General features: G+C 36.4%; 1 protein-coding gene across 2 annotated transcripts in view; it reads left to right on the top strand.

Annotated features, from left to right (window-relative positions):
* The window catches only part of LOC126734220 (anoctamin-3-like), a 151,599-nt gene that overhangs the window by 9,763 nt on the left and 124,343 nt on the right, over positions 1-17,493 (top strand). For both annotated transcript variants that reach the window (XM_050437756.1, XM_050437757.1), the window contains exon 4: positions 13,140-13,345. In XM_050437756.1, the coding sequence (XP_050293713.1) occupies positions 13,140-13,345 (206 nt within the window). The remainder of the gene's footprint in view (positions 1-13,139; positions 13,346-17,493) is intronic.

Below are 17,493 nucleotides of genomic sequence, written 5' to 3' on the forward strand. Positions count from 1 at the left end.
GCCACGGACTGAGGTATTTGTTATGCCAAATACAGGTTTAGGGCTTATGAATGGTTTTTCACATCCTCGCCTTGCTAAAAAGTCTGTTTTTTTATTCCTTCCACATACATGCACCCAGGTAAGAGTTATCCTATTTCAGTTTGCCAGACTGAGGTGACGTTGTAAACAGTTACAGACTAATTTGGAGCTGATGTTTCAGCATATTAGAGCTTTTATTAAGGCTTGACTGTCTTAAGATTGTAAACATTGTTATGTTTTTGTTTACATAACCTCTTCCTAAGTTTTCCCTTAGACACATCTCTACAGCATGAATTTCTGCTTAGAACACTGTCGTAGTTTTCCCACATATCTGCTATGCCTCTTCCTTAACAATGATATTGTGCGGTGGACGGTCGGTTTCCATGGCAGCAGCAATGCTCTTTTCCTGTAATGCATAGGGGGAGCATGTCTTTAGAGTTTTAATAATTATATTCTTGCTCTGGTTTGTTCAACTTTTGGCTACTAAATTGTTGCGCCGTAGGTTAGTTTGGGCCTTACCATAGTAGTGTACAGCCATTGTACTATGTGAAGTGAAAATCCCCAAATCTTTTCTACTGCTCGTTTGGTGCGATTTCAGGTAAGTTTTGCGTCAAGTATGACTTTTAAGTATTAAAATTCCCGGGCAAATTGCACACGTTTGCAGACGAAATTAGAATTGGCCACATCTTTCTTCTTTTCGTAAACCGAATGAGTAGTTTTTTCAGGATTAATGGTGTGGTTCGCCCGACTGTACCAAACTTCTACGAGTCTTAGTCCTTTTTGCATTTTGTTGAATATATCTGTCAGATTTTTCCCCATGTCTTTCAATCAAGTTTTTGATTCGTTTAATTACAATAGATGTAAAGAGTCATTGGCCTGTATACTCTCGCTAGAGAGAAATCTTTTTTAGGTTTTAGAAAGAAAATTATTTTAGCCTTTTTCGATGTTTCCGGTATGTATCCCGTGGCTAGACTAGCACGCAATAACCTACCAAGCAGCGGTAATAGGATGCCTTTGCTCTGCCGCTGAAGAACTATGTTGATTGCATCTGGTCCTGCTCTTTGTTCACTTTAAAAAAGTCTATCGCCCATTTTATTTTTTTGCTTTTATTTTTGAAACTTCCCAATCTTTCCTTCGTGCCTTGGTATTTTGGCAATCCAGATTTGAAAGGTTATTATTTGGTTCAATTTTAACTGATTCTGGAAGATGAGTGCTAAGCAAGAGTTTTAGAGTTTCTCTCCCAGGATTGGCATAGGTTCCATTTGGGTTTTTCAGTGTGCTTACTAGTTTAATCGGATGGTTACATAGAATCGTCTGTTGCAATAGTGGTGTTTTCATCCTCTTCGCAGTACTTCCTCGATCATTCAGTTTTGGCTTTCGGATTCGTTTATTGTAGTCGGTTAGTGTTGCTATATTTTTCGCTCTGTTGAACAGTTTGCATGTTTTGGTCCACAGAGCTGGTAAGTCTTTATTCCACCAGGAGGTGCCTTTACTGGTGGCTTGTTTCAAAGGTGGATAATTGTCGTGATATGACCTTTGGTGGTAGATGTTGTCCACTTGCATCGCCCGGTTCAATACCACCACATAGGACTTAGGCGGCGTGAAGTGGTTCCATGGAACTCACGTTTCGCCGCCATGTCGATGTATCCGGTTTCCAAATGGGAAATGGAGTAGTAAAAGTAATGCATGATGGCGCCCTCACGACCAAAACTTTCCGGAGGTAAACTAGCCCCCATTCGGATCTCCGGGCGAAGGCTGCTCGGGGGGATCCATCAGGCGGATTTAAAAGCCTAAAAATCAATTTCTGCAACATCAGAGGCCTAAACACCAATATTAATGCAGTACACCAACACCTGCAATCAAATAAGCCTCACATTCTGGCATTGGCAGAAACAAAGGTGAAACCTTCAACAACGAATGTTCACCTCATTTATCCTGGATACGATCTACACACCCGATTTCGACTAAACTTTGGATTGGCAGTATTTGTCAAGAGCGATTTGAGTTGCCAGCGGGAGGAAACGCTTGAACCTGCGGACTTCGACGTTATGTGGTTCAAAATAATAGCCAGTGGAGCCACGAAATTTATCTGCTGTATCTACAGACCACCAAGCGACACCCAATATTGGCGGCTCTTTTTTTTGGAACCTGGTTGATTGCATTAACCAACTGCAAATTGACTACCCAAGCGCAGAAATCATCGTCATGGGTGATTTGAACGTTCACAATATCAACTGGCTGCGCTTCTGCAACAAGAACGACGATGAAGGACGAGAAGCTGAGCTATTTGCCACCATATGCGGGCTTACGCAGCTTGTGGAGGAACCTACCAGAATCCCCGATCGAGACGGCGAGTTCGCGAGTCTCCTAGATCTGGTCTTGGCTTCAGACCCTGACTCGTACACTGTATCAGTACAGGCCCCCCTAGAAATATCAGACCACAAATTGATAACAGTTTCTTGCCAGTTGGATGTTAAAACGCAGGATCCTCCGCGGAGTCGAGTCTGCGGAAGGTATGGCACTATAAATCAGCAGAGTGGAACCATCTTCGGGAATTTTATCGCTCATTCCCTTGGAAAGAAGTCTGCTTTAGAACCAATATAATCTTAGAATGTGCAAACCAAATTACAGAGACGATCTTGGCAGGAATGGAAGCTTATATCCCTTTTTCTACTAAATGCAGATCAAACAACAAGCAATAGTTCAACCTGAATTGCAAAAAGGCAGTAAACACTAAAAACGCAGCATATCGCAAATGGCGTCAACATCCTTCCACCGAAAACTGGAGAAACTTTTTAACCTCCAGAAATAGCTGCAAGCGAATTATTGATGAATGCAAAGAGAGTCACAACAACAGGATCAAAAACAAATTGCTAAACTGCCCAAATGGAACAAGATCTTTCTGGTCGGTATCGAAAGCCGTTAGTCAAGGATTTGCTAAGTCGGCCTTGCCACCTCTAACAGCAGATGATGGTTCTATCGCGGTAACAGCAAGGGAAAAAGCCAACTTACTGGGTAAACTCTTCGCGTCCAATTCTACTCTGCACTCGCAAGGCACAACACCGCCATATTTGCCAAGGGTGAATTCATTGATGGGAGAAATTTCGTTTCCCCAACGAATTATAAATAAAATTCTTAAAAGCGTAGATACCAACAAAGCTTCTGGATCCGATGGAATTCCAGCCCTAGTACTAAAACGTTGTGCAGACGAATTGACTCCTCCCTTATGTAGACTGTTCACGGCATCGTATAAACAGGGCTCATTTCCAACAAGCTGGAAAACTGCTCAAGTGCAAGCTGTACCTAAAAAGGGTAAGAAGACGATGCCATCCAATTACCGCCCCATTGCACTAGTTCCAGTAATATCGAAGATTATGGAGAAAGCAGTCAACCAACAACTGTTAAGATATCTGGAATCATCTGGACTAATCAGCGATCATCAATACGGCTTCCGAAAGCTTAGATCCACCGGCGATCTTCTGGCTTACGTCACACACTTGTGGACGGAGGCCATAGAGAAGCACGGCGAGTCCCGCTCAGTTGCTCTTACAAGGCATTTCCAAGGCATTTGACAGAGTGTGGCATGAGTGACTACTAACCAAGCTCTCCTCAATCGGCATACAAAACTCATCATTGAATTGGATTAAAAGTTTTCTTGAACAACGAACAATCGAAGTAGCCGTCAATGAACACCTCTCCGACAAATTTAACATTAACGTTGGAGTCCCTCAAGGATGCATTCTATCCCCCACCCTTTTCTTGATATATATCAACGATTTGCTAGGAACCACTGTCAATCCAATCTACAGCTTTGCGGACGATAGCACACTTATTTCCACATTTAAGTCCGCCAAACCAACGACAGCTGCAACTTCTCAGAATCTTATGTAGCAACAAGTAGCTTCAACCAACAACGATATTAGAGCAATCTTGGAGTGGGGCGGTAACAATCTGGTCAATTTTAACGCTAAAAAAACGCAGGCTGCAGTATTTACAATGAAGACTAACGTTGATGGCCCGAAGCTGGTTATGGCAGGAAAAACATTGCCAATGAAATCATCTTTACATCTTCTAGGAGTGGAAGTCACCAACAGTGTGTCCTGGCATGACCACGTTGCCGAAATCGCCAGGGCAGCTTCCAAAAAACTCGGAGTGCTTTTCAAAACGAAAAAACTGTATACACTAGAACAGCTGCTGACTCTTTATACGCCCTTCCCTCGAGTACTGCTCGCATGTGTGGAGCTGTGCACCCAAGCATAGTTTTAAGCTGCTAGATTCTATACAGAAGAGAGCTATTCGTCTTATCGACAAACCAGAACTGACAAAGAGTCTGGATAGTCTGGAGCACAGGAGAAAGGTGGCTGATCTCTGTTTATTCTACCGTTATTATCACGGTAAGTGCTCCTCTGAGCTGGCAGGCCTAATTCCACCCAGGGCTGTTCCGGCAAGAAGGACGCGTATAGCAGTTGCGGCTCATCAACATCGAGTCCACCTGCCTACCCCAAGGACGTCGCTGTATCGGGACACATTCATCTGGAGAACATCTTCTTTGTGGAACGGGCTTCCACCTCACATATTTCCCGACGCATACAACCTGCAGCGATTCAAGATAAATGCCCACAAATATCTTCGCGCAAGCACCACTCCCAGAGTGAAATAGGACTTTCCTCTTGTGCTTGTGTTTAACATTAAAAAAAAAAGAGAATTGTCTATTGGCGGCTAGCTCAGTATCAGTGTTATCGTTTATTTCTCTTTCGTTATACTTGCAATTTATCAATAAGGTTATTATTTATTTCTCCCATTTCATCCTTTTTGGGTATTCGAAATGCCTCCAGAGATTCCCATAGGGATGGCTTATCTAGTACATGCCAGGAGGTTATATGGAATCTTATAATATCTAAGACATCTTTACGGTCACGTGTTAAAAAAGTTGGTTCATTGCCCAGGTTTAAAACTTCTAAATTTCCTGTTATAATAGAGTCTAGTAAGCACTCATCTCTAGTATTGGTGTCAGTGCTTCTCCGCGCTGTATGATGTGCATTTGCGTCCCTAACCACAATCAGCTGTAGGTTTAATTAAATTTAAATAGAAGAAATACTGTAGGTATTTCTCCACTCTACATAGCTCATTGGATGGAGGTTGTGGCGTAAAATCATATGGGAGGTAGGTCGAAGCCACGACAGCTTCGGACCTTGTACCTTTCATATATAGTTTTAGTCTTATAGCCGTTTGATCTTTAGATGGTTCACTGTGATTACTTATCTACTTTTATTAAATAAATATGTGGTCTGAAGGCTCAGACAAGGAGGATGATGTCGGTTGGCGACACTTTCACACCTCGTCAATTAATTCTAATTATTGTGTCGAATGGCGACTATTAAATGAATGTAACGGCTGCGTCGAATGGTGACTACAGACCAACTCTCTCGATGGATATAATTTTTAATAACATATTGACTTGTCGCCTGACCGTGAGGACGCATCTATTGCAGTGTTGCCTAGCCCGAATATATTTCAGTGAATTTTAACGCAACAGTGACGGTATGCTCACTTCTGAGCGAACCCGTTTGTTTACACGTTGGCGGTCTGGTGGTTTTGCAGCCTCCAGTCTAGCCCCCTGTATGGATTTATTGTGCCTCTTTTTAGAAGAAAGGATTTGGTTGTAGAAGGTTTTTCAGCCTCTATATTCACCGACGTTTTTGGCCTTTGGGTGCCCCGGGGTTTCCAAGATTTTATCGACTAACCTTTGGCTTTGGCCACCTCTATAGCCAATTTAAGGCATTGTGCGCCAGAAAGTTACTGTACAGGTTCGGGGTTTCTGAGCTTTATGCCGAAACCTCTAGGTTGGCTTGCCTTTCCGGTATTGTCTCTAGAGTTTTGTTCTGGCGTTAGTCATCTGTAGTCTTGTTGCGTACAGAAATTTTATTTTCAAGTGGACATACGGTTTCTTTATTTACAACCTTTATTAGGGTTTGGTTTAAGTTTTTGTTTGTGTGTTTCCCATATTTTATGTTTCGAAGTGAAAACTTCTCCCAAGCAGAGTAAAGTACTTGGGCAAGGCAGAATAATCCGGCATTCCAGAAGGAACGTTAGCGGCCATGTATTCAGTCACGTTACCTTTACACCGTAGATTAGGACTGTTAATTTAAATATGTTTTTAATTTAATCATCAAAACCTCAACTTTTCCAGATAAGTGGAAGATTAGTAAAATTCTTCCTATTCACGAATCCTGCTCTAGACATGAAATAAAAAATTATCGCCCTATCAGTATTTTGAGCTCTATATCAAAGGTCTTCGAGCTGATTATCTTTGAGCGTCTATTTCATGATATCTCAGGCCACATTACTTCATGTTAACTCGAGTTTTTACCAAAAAAATTTACCTTGGCAAATCTCACCGTCTTTTGTCCCATAAAATATTAATAATAATAATAATACGTTTATTTCCAAAATTTAAATACAAAATACTTATTCTACTTTACGTACAAGTACAAGGAAGAAATAAACGATTAGAACCGAAGCTGCTCTATTGAGAAGCTTGTTGGTACTTTTTCTTCAGGGATATATATAGTCCAATTCGGGTTTAAAAGTCAATATCGAGTTTTTCTTGTCAAGTCCGAGAAAATATTTCATCAATGGTTGTTGCGTTTTTATACATTTATTTTTGCCATTAACTAAAATTACAAAAATTTTAAACTCGTGCGCATTTTTAAAAAAAATCCCTACGGCATCGAGGCTGAAGCGTGAGTGCGCGGAGTATGGTATTCGTACTGAATCAATCGCCCGGTCAAGTCAATTGTGACCGCAACAAAGTTTTTTCGTTGATTGACGTACTTTGGCGTGTCGCCGCAGAGCCCTTTTGGGCATTTATGTTACCGGACAAACGGTGCAAGGCCTTGCAGGACATCCATTCGAGCCAGTCAGGTAAGCCCTTTGTTCTGGGATTTTTTCCGCGAAATTTATTTTTCTTTACCCGCAAAATCTAAGTAAAATTTTATATTCGAATTTTTGAACCAGCTTAAAGCTACAAAACAATGGTATTTCAATACATCACTCATAATTTATTTGTATCTGTTCATATTCAATTATTTTTATTGCCGGTTTTAAAACAACATTAAAAATAAGGACAACCACATCTGGCACAACAATAAGAAATCTAACATACAATAAGAAAAGACAACATTATTTAAATTCAAATACTCACAGTAGCACATAGGAATCAATAAAAGAACATAGGAATTATCAAACGTAAACGTTATAAAAGTTATAAACGTATAAAAGTTATCGCTCTATTATTACAAAAATAATAAGAACAAGCTACAAGTTATTCACCAAATGATGAAATATAGCCGCGCCTGTCTGTTCAATCCATTGCCTTACATAAACTTTAAACGTTGCTGTAGACATTTTTTCCTGTATGAGTCTTGGTATAATATTATAAAGTTTCGGTGCTAAATATTTGAAATGATGCTGACCAATACTTTTTTTTCCTACCAACACACGCATTTTGATTAAGTCTATTTCTTGTGGGGTATGTGTGCGATAAAGTTTCAAGAATAATTTTTTTCCTATATATATATATTCATACTTAAATTGAAACAATTAAGTTTCCTTATGTCCATTATATTTGTTTCCTTATAAAGTAAATTGGTTGGAAGTACTCGATATTTTTCAAATATAATTTTTAGTATTCATTTTTAAATGATGGTTAATTGCTGTAAGTGGCAATCCCGGACACCACCCCAGCCGATCAATCCATATGTCAAATGAGATTGGGTAATAAGGTTCTTAATAGTTAGGTATTGTTTTAATTATTTGAAAGTTGAAACTAAACCTCTAACTTTATTGGTCAACTGCTTTAATTATAAATCCCATTTAAGATATTGGTCTACTACCCAAATATTATATGGACGGTGATGCAGGAATTGACAACGATTGACTAATTTCTAAAGCATCTATTTGGGGAAGATTTCTGGTTAAGAAGTAAAACTAATATATTTTGTTTTTTGCCCATTTAATGTTAGTTTGCTTTTCTTAAACCAATCTGCAATTAATTAAAAATAATTTTCGCCTGTTTGTTTCAGGGCTTGCCAGGTCTCTCCTGTGTAGACAACAACTGTGTCGTCGGCGAAACTTATAATTCTTTCCACAGTTCTTATAGAAAAAAGGCTATTTATATATATAATGAATAAAAGTGGTCCCATTACAGTGCTTTGGGGTACTCCACATTTCATATCTCTCATTTCGCTATAAGTGTTGTTAACTTTTACCACTTGTCAAATAACTTTCGATAATTTTATTGGCTACTCCCCGAATGCTGCAACTTCTCAATTTTTTAAAAGTATTGAGTGGTTAACCGTGTCAAACGCTTTTGTTAGGTCTTCAAATATACCTAAGATTGGTTTATTTGCATTCAATGCGTCATACAGCTGTTCCGTTAATTTATTAATGGCATTCTCGGTTGACGTCTTCACCCGAAACCCACATTGGTTTGGGGATAAGATCTTATATTTTTTTAAAAGGTTATTTACTTTTTGTTTTAAAATCATTTCAATTATCTTGGATACATTCGAAATAAGGGATTCTGGTCTAAAATTAGCATCCAAAGATCCCGATTTATGAAGTGGTATAACAGTGCCTATTTTTAGAACATCCGGAAAAAAACCTGTACTAAAGCATAAATTTGTTATTAGACATAAGGCTGTGAAATATATTAGGAAATGAAGCTATAAACAAAAAATCACAAGTTGACATTATATATACTGACATGGAAAAGGCTTTTGATAGATTGAGACACTGGGTGCATACATTATTAAATTGATTAGGTTATACTTGAGTAAGAGGTTCTAATACGTTGAGATTAAGGGATCTAGGTCATTTATCTTTAAGAGCACCTTTGGGGTTCCTCAGGGTTCTCTTTTATTTTTGGCAGCCATTAACGGCTTAATAGGCAACATTAAAAAAGCAAAGGGTCTTTTACTTGCTGATGATTTCAAGTGTTTATTATAGATTGACTGCATTGAAGACTGTCACAACTTACAAAATTATTTCTCTGATGTTGCTAACTGGTGTGACATTCATAGCTTCAAATTAAATGTCAGTAAGTGTGCTTGCGTATCACTTACCCCCAACAGTAGCCCTATAGCGTTCAGTCATGTATTAAATGATGAACTAGAAAGAGTACCTGAACAAAAGAATTTTTTTTTTAACTAGGACCAATTTATCTTTTTCTTCCCACATTTTGTCCAAAGTTAACAGTGCCCAAAAGATTTCAGCAGTGATGTCAGCCTCCATCTTTTTGATAGCTTGGTGTTGCCAATCTTGGAGTATAGCTCCATCATATGTTCTCCCCTATATAACGTTTGGATGGCTCTGATTGATGGGGTGCAAAGGAGGTTTCTGAAGTGTATGTATTACAGGAAATTTGGTGTTTATCACCCTAGAGGTTGCGACAATGAACACTTATTATCGGTGCTTGACAGGCTCTATTTGAGTAAGAGGAGAATTTAGATATTCTTATTAACTACTTATAAAATATTGAAAAACAATATTGATTATCCTGACATTCTTCGTTATCTCCCCTTTGCCATTAACAGATTAAATTCTCGTAATTCCAGAATGTTTTACTTAGTATATCCACGTACAAACCTTTACAAAAACTCACCCATATACAGTATGGCCCAAATTGGGTGTACATGCCATTAGTTACCAATTTAGTGTCGCTTTTAAAACGATTTTATCTTTTTCTGATTTTGAAATATTTGGAAAAAATCAAAAAGTTGCAATTTTAAAAAAGGCCTGTATTTTTTTTGCTTCAACGTATTTTTAAAATCTGTAAAAACATTATTAGGATAACTTTTTAAGGACAACGCATACCTGAATTCAGTTTTTATTTTCGACGTTTCGGTTCTAAGGTTTCATCCTCAACTTCTTTTTTTCTTATGGCGACTATTTTGTTTTTTTGCCAAATTAAAAAGATCTTTTTTTCCCTTTAAAATGATGTATAACACTTTATGAAAATATTTCATTCTTATGTCAAAAAAATACAAAGTTCATTTTTCGCGGAGTGGCTAAATTTATATAAGTTGTCCTAAATGCCCTACAACTTTCCGCATTTAACCAATTTTCTATCTCTTATAGTTTATAAGATACCCATGCATGTACACCCAATTTGGGCCACGCTGTATAAACTCTGCTATTATTTTAATTTATATGCTCCAGATATAGATATTGACTCGACTAGCCTCAATCAATTTAGGACACTCATCACGAATAAACTTAAATGAATATAACATCCTGTTTCTCTTACGTTTTTTTGTTTTTCTTTTAACTTTAAATACTCTTAATAATGCATTCTAATCATTGTTACCTTATTATTTTAATATATGTGTTATGTAGATGTCAGATATGACTTAGTTGGTACATTTTACTTTAGTGTTTAGTTGTTTTTTTTTTCCTATTAACTTAGTATACTTTATATTACTAAGTATCTGTAAGTAGCTTTTGGCTGTTGATACCGTGATGAAATAAATTAATAAATAAATAAATAATTACCAGGAAATTTATCGATATTCAATTTAGATCCGTGGAGTTTAGTTTCAACAGGGTTACGTAAACAATAGTATTTATATACCTCTGCTCAATTGACAAAGGTACCCCACGGTCTTGATGGTTTGATGACTGAAGATGTGCAAGGCCAAAGGGCTTTCTCTGTGCAACTCCACCAAAACTATCCTGAGAGTTCGCCTGTGAGACTATTTAGAATTTCGCCAATTGGAGCCCAAAATTACTCTTTCAACTTTTAGTTCCTTATTTAGCCTCTCTTTTCTTTATTGGACTACATTTTTCATGAGTCTTCGCATATTAGCAATTTTCGATGGTTTCTATTTGACTGTTTTTATTGGTGGAGGTTTAGTTACTGGCTCACAGTAATAGCTTATGATTTGATTGTATGTCCGAGCCTAGATACGTCTTAGAAGAGACAACCGCCTTGCGGTATCTTTATTATCACAAAGTCGATTCCTCATGATTCTATTTTTGTTATCAGCTTGTGGCGTTAACTTTACAGTGTTACTATTTGGCCAAGAGTATGCAGACAGTAGCTCAGAATTATTGGGGACTTGGGATTGTTCGAAGGTTCACTTATGACTGGCTATTAAAGAATCTAAACTTGATTATAACTATTAAATAAGAGGGCGCCACTTAGTTTTTTTTTTTATAAATGAAAGAAAACTAAGAAAAAGACTTGGTATATAGGTTTCAATTAACAATTAAATGACCCTGGATAAGGTACATTTAAAGAGGCAAAAAAATCTCAACAATACAACCAAATTATATTTACATCACTTCATGTTCCAATCTGATAAATGTTAATAATTTGCTATGAATTAAAATATGAATAATGTTGATATGATTAAAATAAATTTGACAAAAGTAACAGTTAAATTATGATTTCACTACTAGGTAGATTTCAGTACTTGAAAAATAAATTGCACTTATTAACGTTTTTTGTATATATTTGTAGTAGGCAGGGGAAAGTTCATAAACCTTTTTACCTAAGGCATATCAGCCTTAACCAAGTTATATCTACTTAACTACCAAAAAAGGTACTGAAAAATACTGAACAAAAAATAACTAATATTATAGATAAGAAATTGACGTATTAAATTATGACATTGATTAAATATTTGTAACGTTAAATTAAAATAAAAGGTATATTAATGAAAATTTAAATAAGTGAGACAAATCTATGGTTAGTAATATTTAAATAAATGGAATAAACTGGCCTGTTTATTCCTCCAAGAAATGAACGGCTAGCCTTCAAAACCGAGGCTGTGAATGTATGCCATTTGTAGCTCAGCTATCCGGACTGGGAATCGCTAATACTAGCTCTAACTCGGGCTCCAGCTCCTCCGCTTTCAGCAATTTCCCGGGGAAATCAAAATACTGCAGCTCTCAACAATTGAAGAAGAATAAAGAGGAAAACGGAAAAGTAAAACCCTAAAACAACGGTCGCCATTGTATTCATAAAAAATGAATGGCGTTAAAAATGTGACACACTCACCTTGCTAAGTTTCAATCTCTATCCATCAAAATCTTGGGCATCCTGCACCAGAATTATAAATTAAACGGTTCCCTAAAGGAACAAGATTAAGGACTATAAATTACAAACCATATTGGCCACTTCCTGCTTCACAAACTTCGGAAATAAAAAAATTGGTCTTTTACGTGCGCTCCTACCTGCAACACGGGAACAAGTCGTCGAAAAATGGACGCAGCACCGACTAAATCAGTAACGACCCCACCTCTCGCCTGAACTGTCAATATCAGCCAATCAGAGAAAAGATTAATTAAGACCAATCAGAAAAGTAACGGACCGTCAACAGAAAGCATGAATAATTAAACCAGGAGAGTAATGCGTTACAGTAGTAATGTGTCATTGACAGTGTGAATTTAAAGAAATATGAATAAAAGAAGTTGACTGAAATTATTAATGTAATTATTGAAATTAATGAAATATCAATGGAGCATTAGTGAACTTAAGGAGTAGAAAAATAAAAAGCTACAAGCTGGGGATCTAGATGGTAGTTTGAAAATAGTGTTCAAGATTGTGATTTCTACTTCGTGGCAGAATTCTATTATTTTTTTCTTCATTCTCATATATTTCTCACTTCCAGTCTAAATCCATCAACCACATCCTCAACTTATCCCTATCCGATCTTGGCGTTTATGTTTCCCAAAATTATGTTAATTTCTTCCGTGTATTTTTGAACAGTTCAAAGCTATTTATAGCACTCTTCTATTCCTAGTAGGTCGAGCTGAAGTCGTTTAATCTCTTTCACTTTACTTGTGGTCATTGGAATACCGGAGGATTATAAGCACCTTCTGCTCATTTAAGAGGTGCCCGAGACTGAGAGCTGTTGTCTGATTTTATGTATCTATTGTGATTGTGATACTTACATAGAAGCCATTGTTTTTTTATATATCATTGTATTTATATATCTTTCAATTTAAAATAAAATCAGCGTTAATTTTAGAATAGTAGCATATCGGGTTCTTAAACCTAACTTAGACCTAAACTCTATTCAAACTTTCACTGGAAATATTAATTTTTATTTTAGCAACTACTACACTATTGGTCCAATGTTTCGGTAGCTCATATGCAACAGCCTCTGGACATGATTTTTAGATATTTTGGAACAGAGGTAGCCTTCTATTTTGCCTGGCTCGAGTATTTTAATATCATGCTTGGTATTCCTGCAATACTCGGAGGACTTACGTTTTTTATTAGTTTTATTTATTTGCTGTATTTCGAGCCTGTAGACGTGTAAGTAAATTCATTTTTAAAACTCTTAGTTCCTAGAAATATTTTTAAAATTAATTTTTTTGAGTAATTTTTAAATTATTTAAAACCAGGTTTTGAGTAATAGACACAGAAAATTAGACGCATCTATTAAATCTATACAAAAACAAAAATAAATCCTTAAATAAAATGAAAAAAAGTGTGGGTACTAAGTAGGGCATTACTTAGTTATTCCTCTGTTTAGGAGTAATAATCAGAAACACAGTTTGATTGCAGGCTAATTACCTCGTTATCATTTATTACTAAATTAGTTGTGTGGCTTAATTTGTGCCAGCCAATCTAATACTGCGTAGCCCTGCACTAGTTACGGTAATACAGATCTTTTAGTGCTATGGTCTAGTGCTTGTATTCCAAATATTTATTGCCTTCTGCAATATAATGACTTACAAATGCAAGCATAGGTTCTATGCCGTGTACAATTGCTGGTTTCTTTTAGTAAAGACGAAAAGTCAGACTTTCGATATACGTGCAACCAAGCTTTTAAAAGTTAAGCTAATTTTAAATTTTGTGGCCAGTATAGTAAATCGTTTTACTTCAGTGAGTTTATATACCTTACGTTGAACTAAGAGATGTGCAGAGGGGAAAAATAATTGCTCTTGTTGAAGAAGGCATTTTGCAAAGGCAGAAGGCAGCAGTAATGGATGTGACCTAAAGAGCAATTTCCAACACCTATAACAGATGTTTAGAACTAGAAACCCGTTAAGACAGACCTAGACAAAGTCGCCAAAGAGACATTACCGAACAACAGGACCGTTTTGAACCGGAACTAAAACGCCAACTTTTGAAAGCTACCGATATGAGAGTTTCCGTTGAAATCATACAAAAAAGGCTTCGTGTGCGAGGTCTATATATCAGAAGAAAGTTTTGGGTTCCTGAGCTATCCAGGCAAAATAAAATGGACAGGTTAAATTGGTGTCTTTGACATCAAAATAGAACTACTGACAATTGGAAAAATGTCCTTTTTTCAGATGAAATCAGAGTTGGCTTTGGGTCAGATGATTCTCGAATTCGGGTTCTTAAAGCTCCAGAAAAACGACCTTTGCAACCTTCAGGTTGCGAAATCCATTCCAAAATATAAAGGAGGAACTGTAATATGTTGGAAGGAATAATGATGGGAACAGGAACACCATTGATACCAGTTTAGCGGACGTTAACGGGTTAGAGACATGTGGATTTGGTATTGGAATAAGTAGTCAGATTTTGGAGAGGTGCTATTGGAGATCGTTTTACTTTTATGCAAGATAATGCACCTCCTCCGTGACACCGAAGGAATGAACATTTGAAATTGGACTGCATCGTGTCACCGGACATAAATCTTATTAAAAATTTATGGGATCAGGTCAAAAGACGAGCAAGAGGTCGTCAAGATAATCCTGAAAACACCCAACTTTTTTCAGCCGTATTGGCAGAATAGGAAAATTTACTTCTGGAGAATATTGATTATTTAATTAGAATCATATTAGTATGTATTGAAGCCTGCTAAAAGCTAGAGGAGGCAACAGGGACTATCATTTATTACTTTTTCGATTATTTTGATTTTTTTTGTGTCGAACCCAGAAATATATTTTATTTGCTTTATAAATTTGGTTTTGCTTATTTACGTCTTATTTCTAGTGTTTTTTCATTAAATAAAACGGTTTGTAAGTAACGAACAGCATTTTTCTTACTACAAAATTTGAGGTGATTAAGACGTGATTGACCATATAAGTTTGGTTGTGTATACTTTGATTGGCATGTCTAGTTTGAAACATTATAATTGTTGCAAACTATATTCATAATGCAATTTGTCTTTAATCTTTCTGAAATTAAGAAGACTTTTGGTGTTTTTTTAGGAAAATTTTATATATGGGAAAAACTTGATGTTGATGATGTTCTTCAGAGCATAGTCTGATACTGAATAAATAAAACCAGAGGTACCTACTCTTTTGTATGAGGCTCTAACGGATGAAAGCTGGTCCAATACAGGTCAAAGTAAAGTATCTCAGTTGAGATTGTCTGGATTCTTAACGGTTTATTAAGGGTATTTCGCGGGTATAAGGGCCGGTGTACACATCCGGTTTTTTAAAGATACGGCGCCGTTGCGGTGCCGTCCAAATAGAATACACACATATTGCGGATCCGCACCGGATGCGTTTGTTTTTACCGTCAGTGTCTATGCGATTGGCCCTGCTGGATAGGTTATAATGGAAGATCATCGTAAAAAACGTGTAATTTTCGCTTACTTTGTGTATAAACAGCATATTTGTGCGAAGCGAGATAGACGTTATTGGGTACATCCATACATAAATTTAAGACTTTCCATGGGTAGATTCTAGGTAGATTCCATGGGTAATCCTGATAAGTTTTATCATCACTTCAGAATAAGTGATAAGTCATTTGATAAGCTTGCAGACGGAATTCAATTTCAAGACACCTGGATGAGACTTTCTATTCCACCAATGGAAATGCTAGCTGTAACTTTGAGGTAAGTGATACAGCAATGTCCATGTTTTTTTATTTTTTACAAATTATTTACTAAAATAAATCAAAACTGTCATAAAATTATGATATCTGAAATAAATCGCAAGTTTCATTGGGATCATGCCTTGGAGACATGGAATCACTTGGAGACGTTAAGCTGGTAAACTCACTGACATTTGGTGAAGCAGGGAGAGAAAGTGGCTGAATTAATGTCAATCGAGGGGAAAACATTGGAGGTAAAGTTTTTGGAATATTGCGAAAAATATTGAAGGTGTTAAGAGTGTACTTTTTGATTTGTGTGAGATGAAATGTTTGGTTGATGTATGGCTAGAGTGTGCCTCATACGTTTTACTAATTTTGAGACTTCACAGCGAATTTCTTTCTTCTTATCTTCATCAAAGCCCCGAAGTGAGATATTGTCGAAAAACGAACTATCGAGATCATTTTCCGAAGCTGAACTGGCTGAACTAGGCGTAGGCTTTTTCATGAAGTCTATTAATGCGGACTCTACATTTCGTTGCTTTTCCTTGTTCATATTTTGGAGTTCTGGTCCCTCTAATTCTGCTGTTTGTGTTGTTTAATTTTCAGATTGATTAAAAATTTCATCTTCCTGATGACTCTCTGGTAAGCTCGACTGAGTTTCAGTTGTGGCCCCACTAGATCCAAGAAAAGATAACTGCCTAGCATAAATGTATTTTTTTGTGTTGTCAGCAACTTGTCCAGATTTGGTTTTATTCTTTAAACTTTTAAAATAGACATCTTTTATAGTTCGCCAATTAACTTATTGTCTGAAAAAAAATATGATAATATAATTTTCAAAATCCGTTTTTATATAGTATTACAAAGAATATAACTTTTCCTTTATTGTAGATATTTGAGTAATGGATCAGATTAATCTATATTTGACATACTATAACATACGACAATCAAAAGAATTTAAGAAAAATTTACATTGCGATTTAGGAATGTGTACTGCCAGAATCTTTTCCTGAGTTAACTGAAGATCGATGGAAAAAAATTGCTAAAGGTTTTCAAGCATAACTGCCAATTTCTCAATTATTTGGGAGCTATTATTATAAGAATTTCTTTTCCATTGTTTTGTTGGTAGATTCCAATTACAACTTTATTTATATTGATGTCGGAGATTTTGGAAAAGAATGTGACAGCACTATTTTTTAACGGTCTTCTTGTAACAGAAAGCTTGAAAATAATGAATTGAACCATCCGAGACCACAATCCCTTTCAGGTACTGCAATAATGATGCCATATATGTTTATTGGCGACGAAGCATTTGCTCTCTCTAATATAATGAGATAATATAATGAGACTAATATAATGAGGACCGTTCAGCGAAAAAGTTTTAACAGATAAAAAAAGAGTATTAAATTTCAGATTGTCACGTGCCCGGAGAAATGTTGAAAGTACTTTTGGCATAATGAAAAACAATTTATGCATTTTCAAAAAGGAAAGATAACAGGCTTTCATGTAAAATGAAAAAATACAGGGTGTTCCATTTAAAATTTTTGCGAAATCGGCCGTTAAAAATCATCAATTTTTTCCACCTATTACAGGTAAATTTTGAAACTTGGCAACACTATCAAAAAAAAACTTATAAAAATTAATGTTTTGTGAAAACCGCATATCGATATCTT

Source organism: Anthonomus grandis, chromosome 3 (genome assembly GCF_022605725.1).
Source record: "Anthonomus grandis grandis chromosome 3, icAntGran1.3, whole genome shotgun sequence".
Lineage (NCBI taxonomy): Eukaryota > Metazoa > Arthropoda > Insecta > Coleoptera > Curculionidae > Anthonomus > Anthonomus grandis.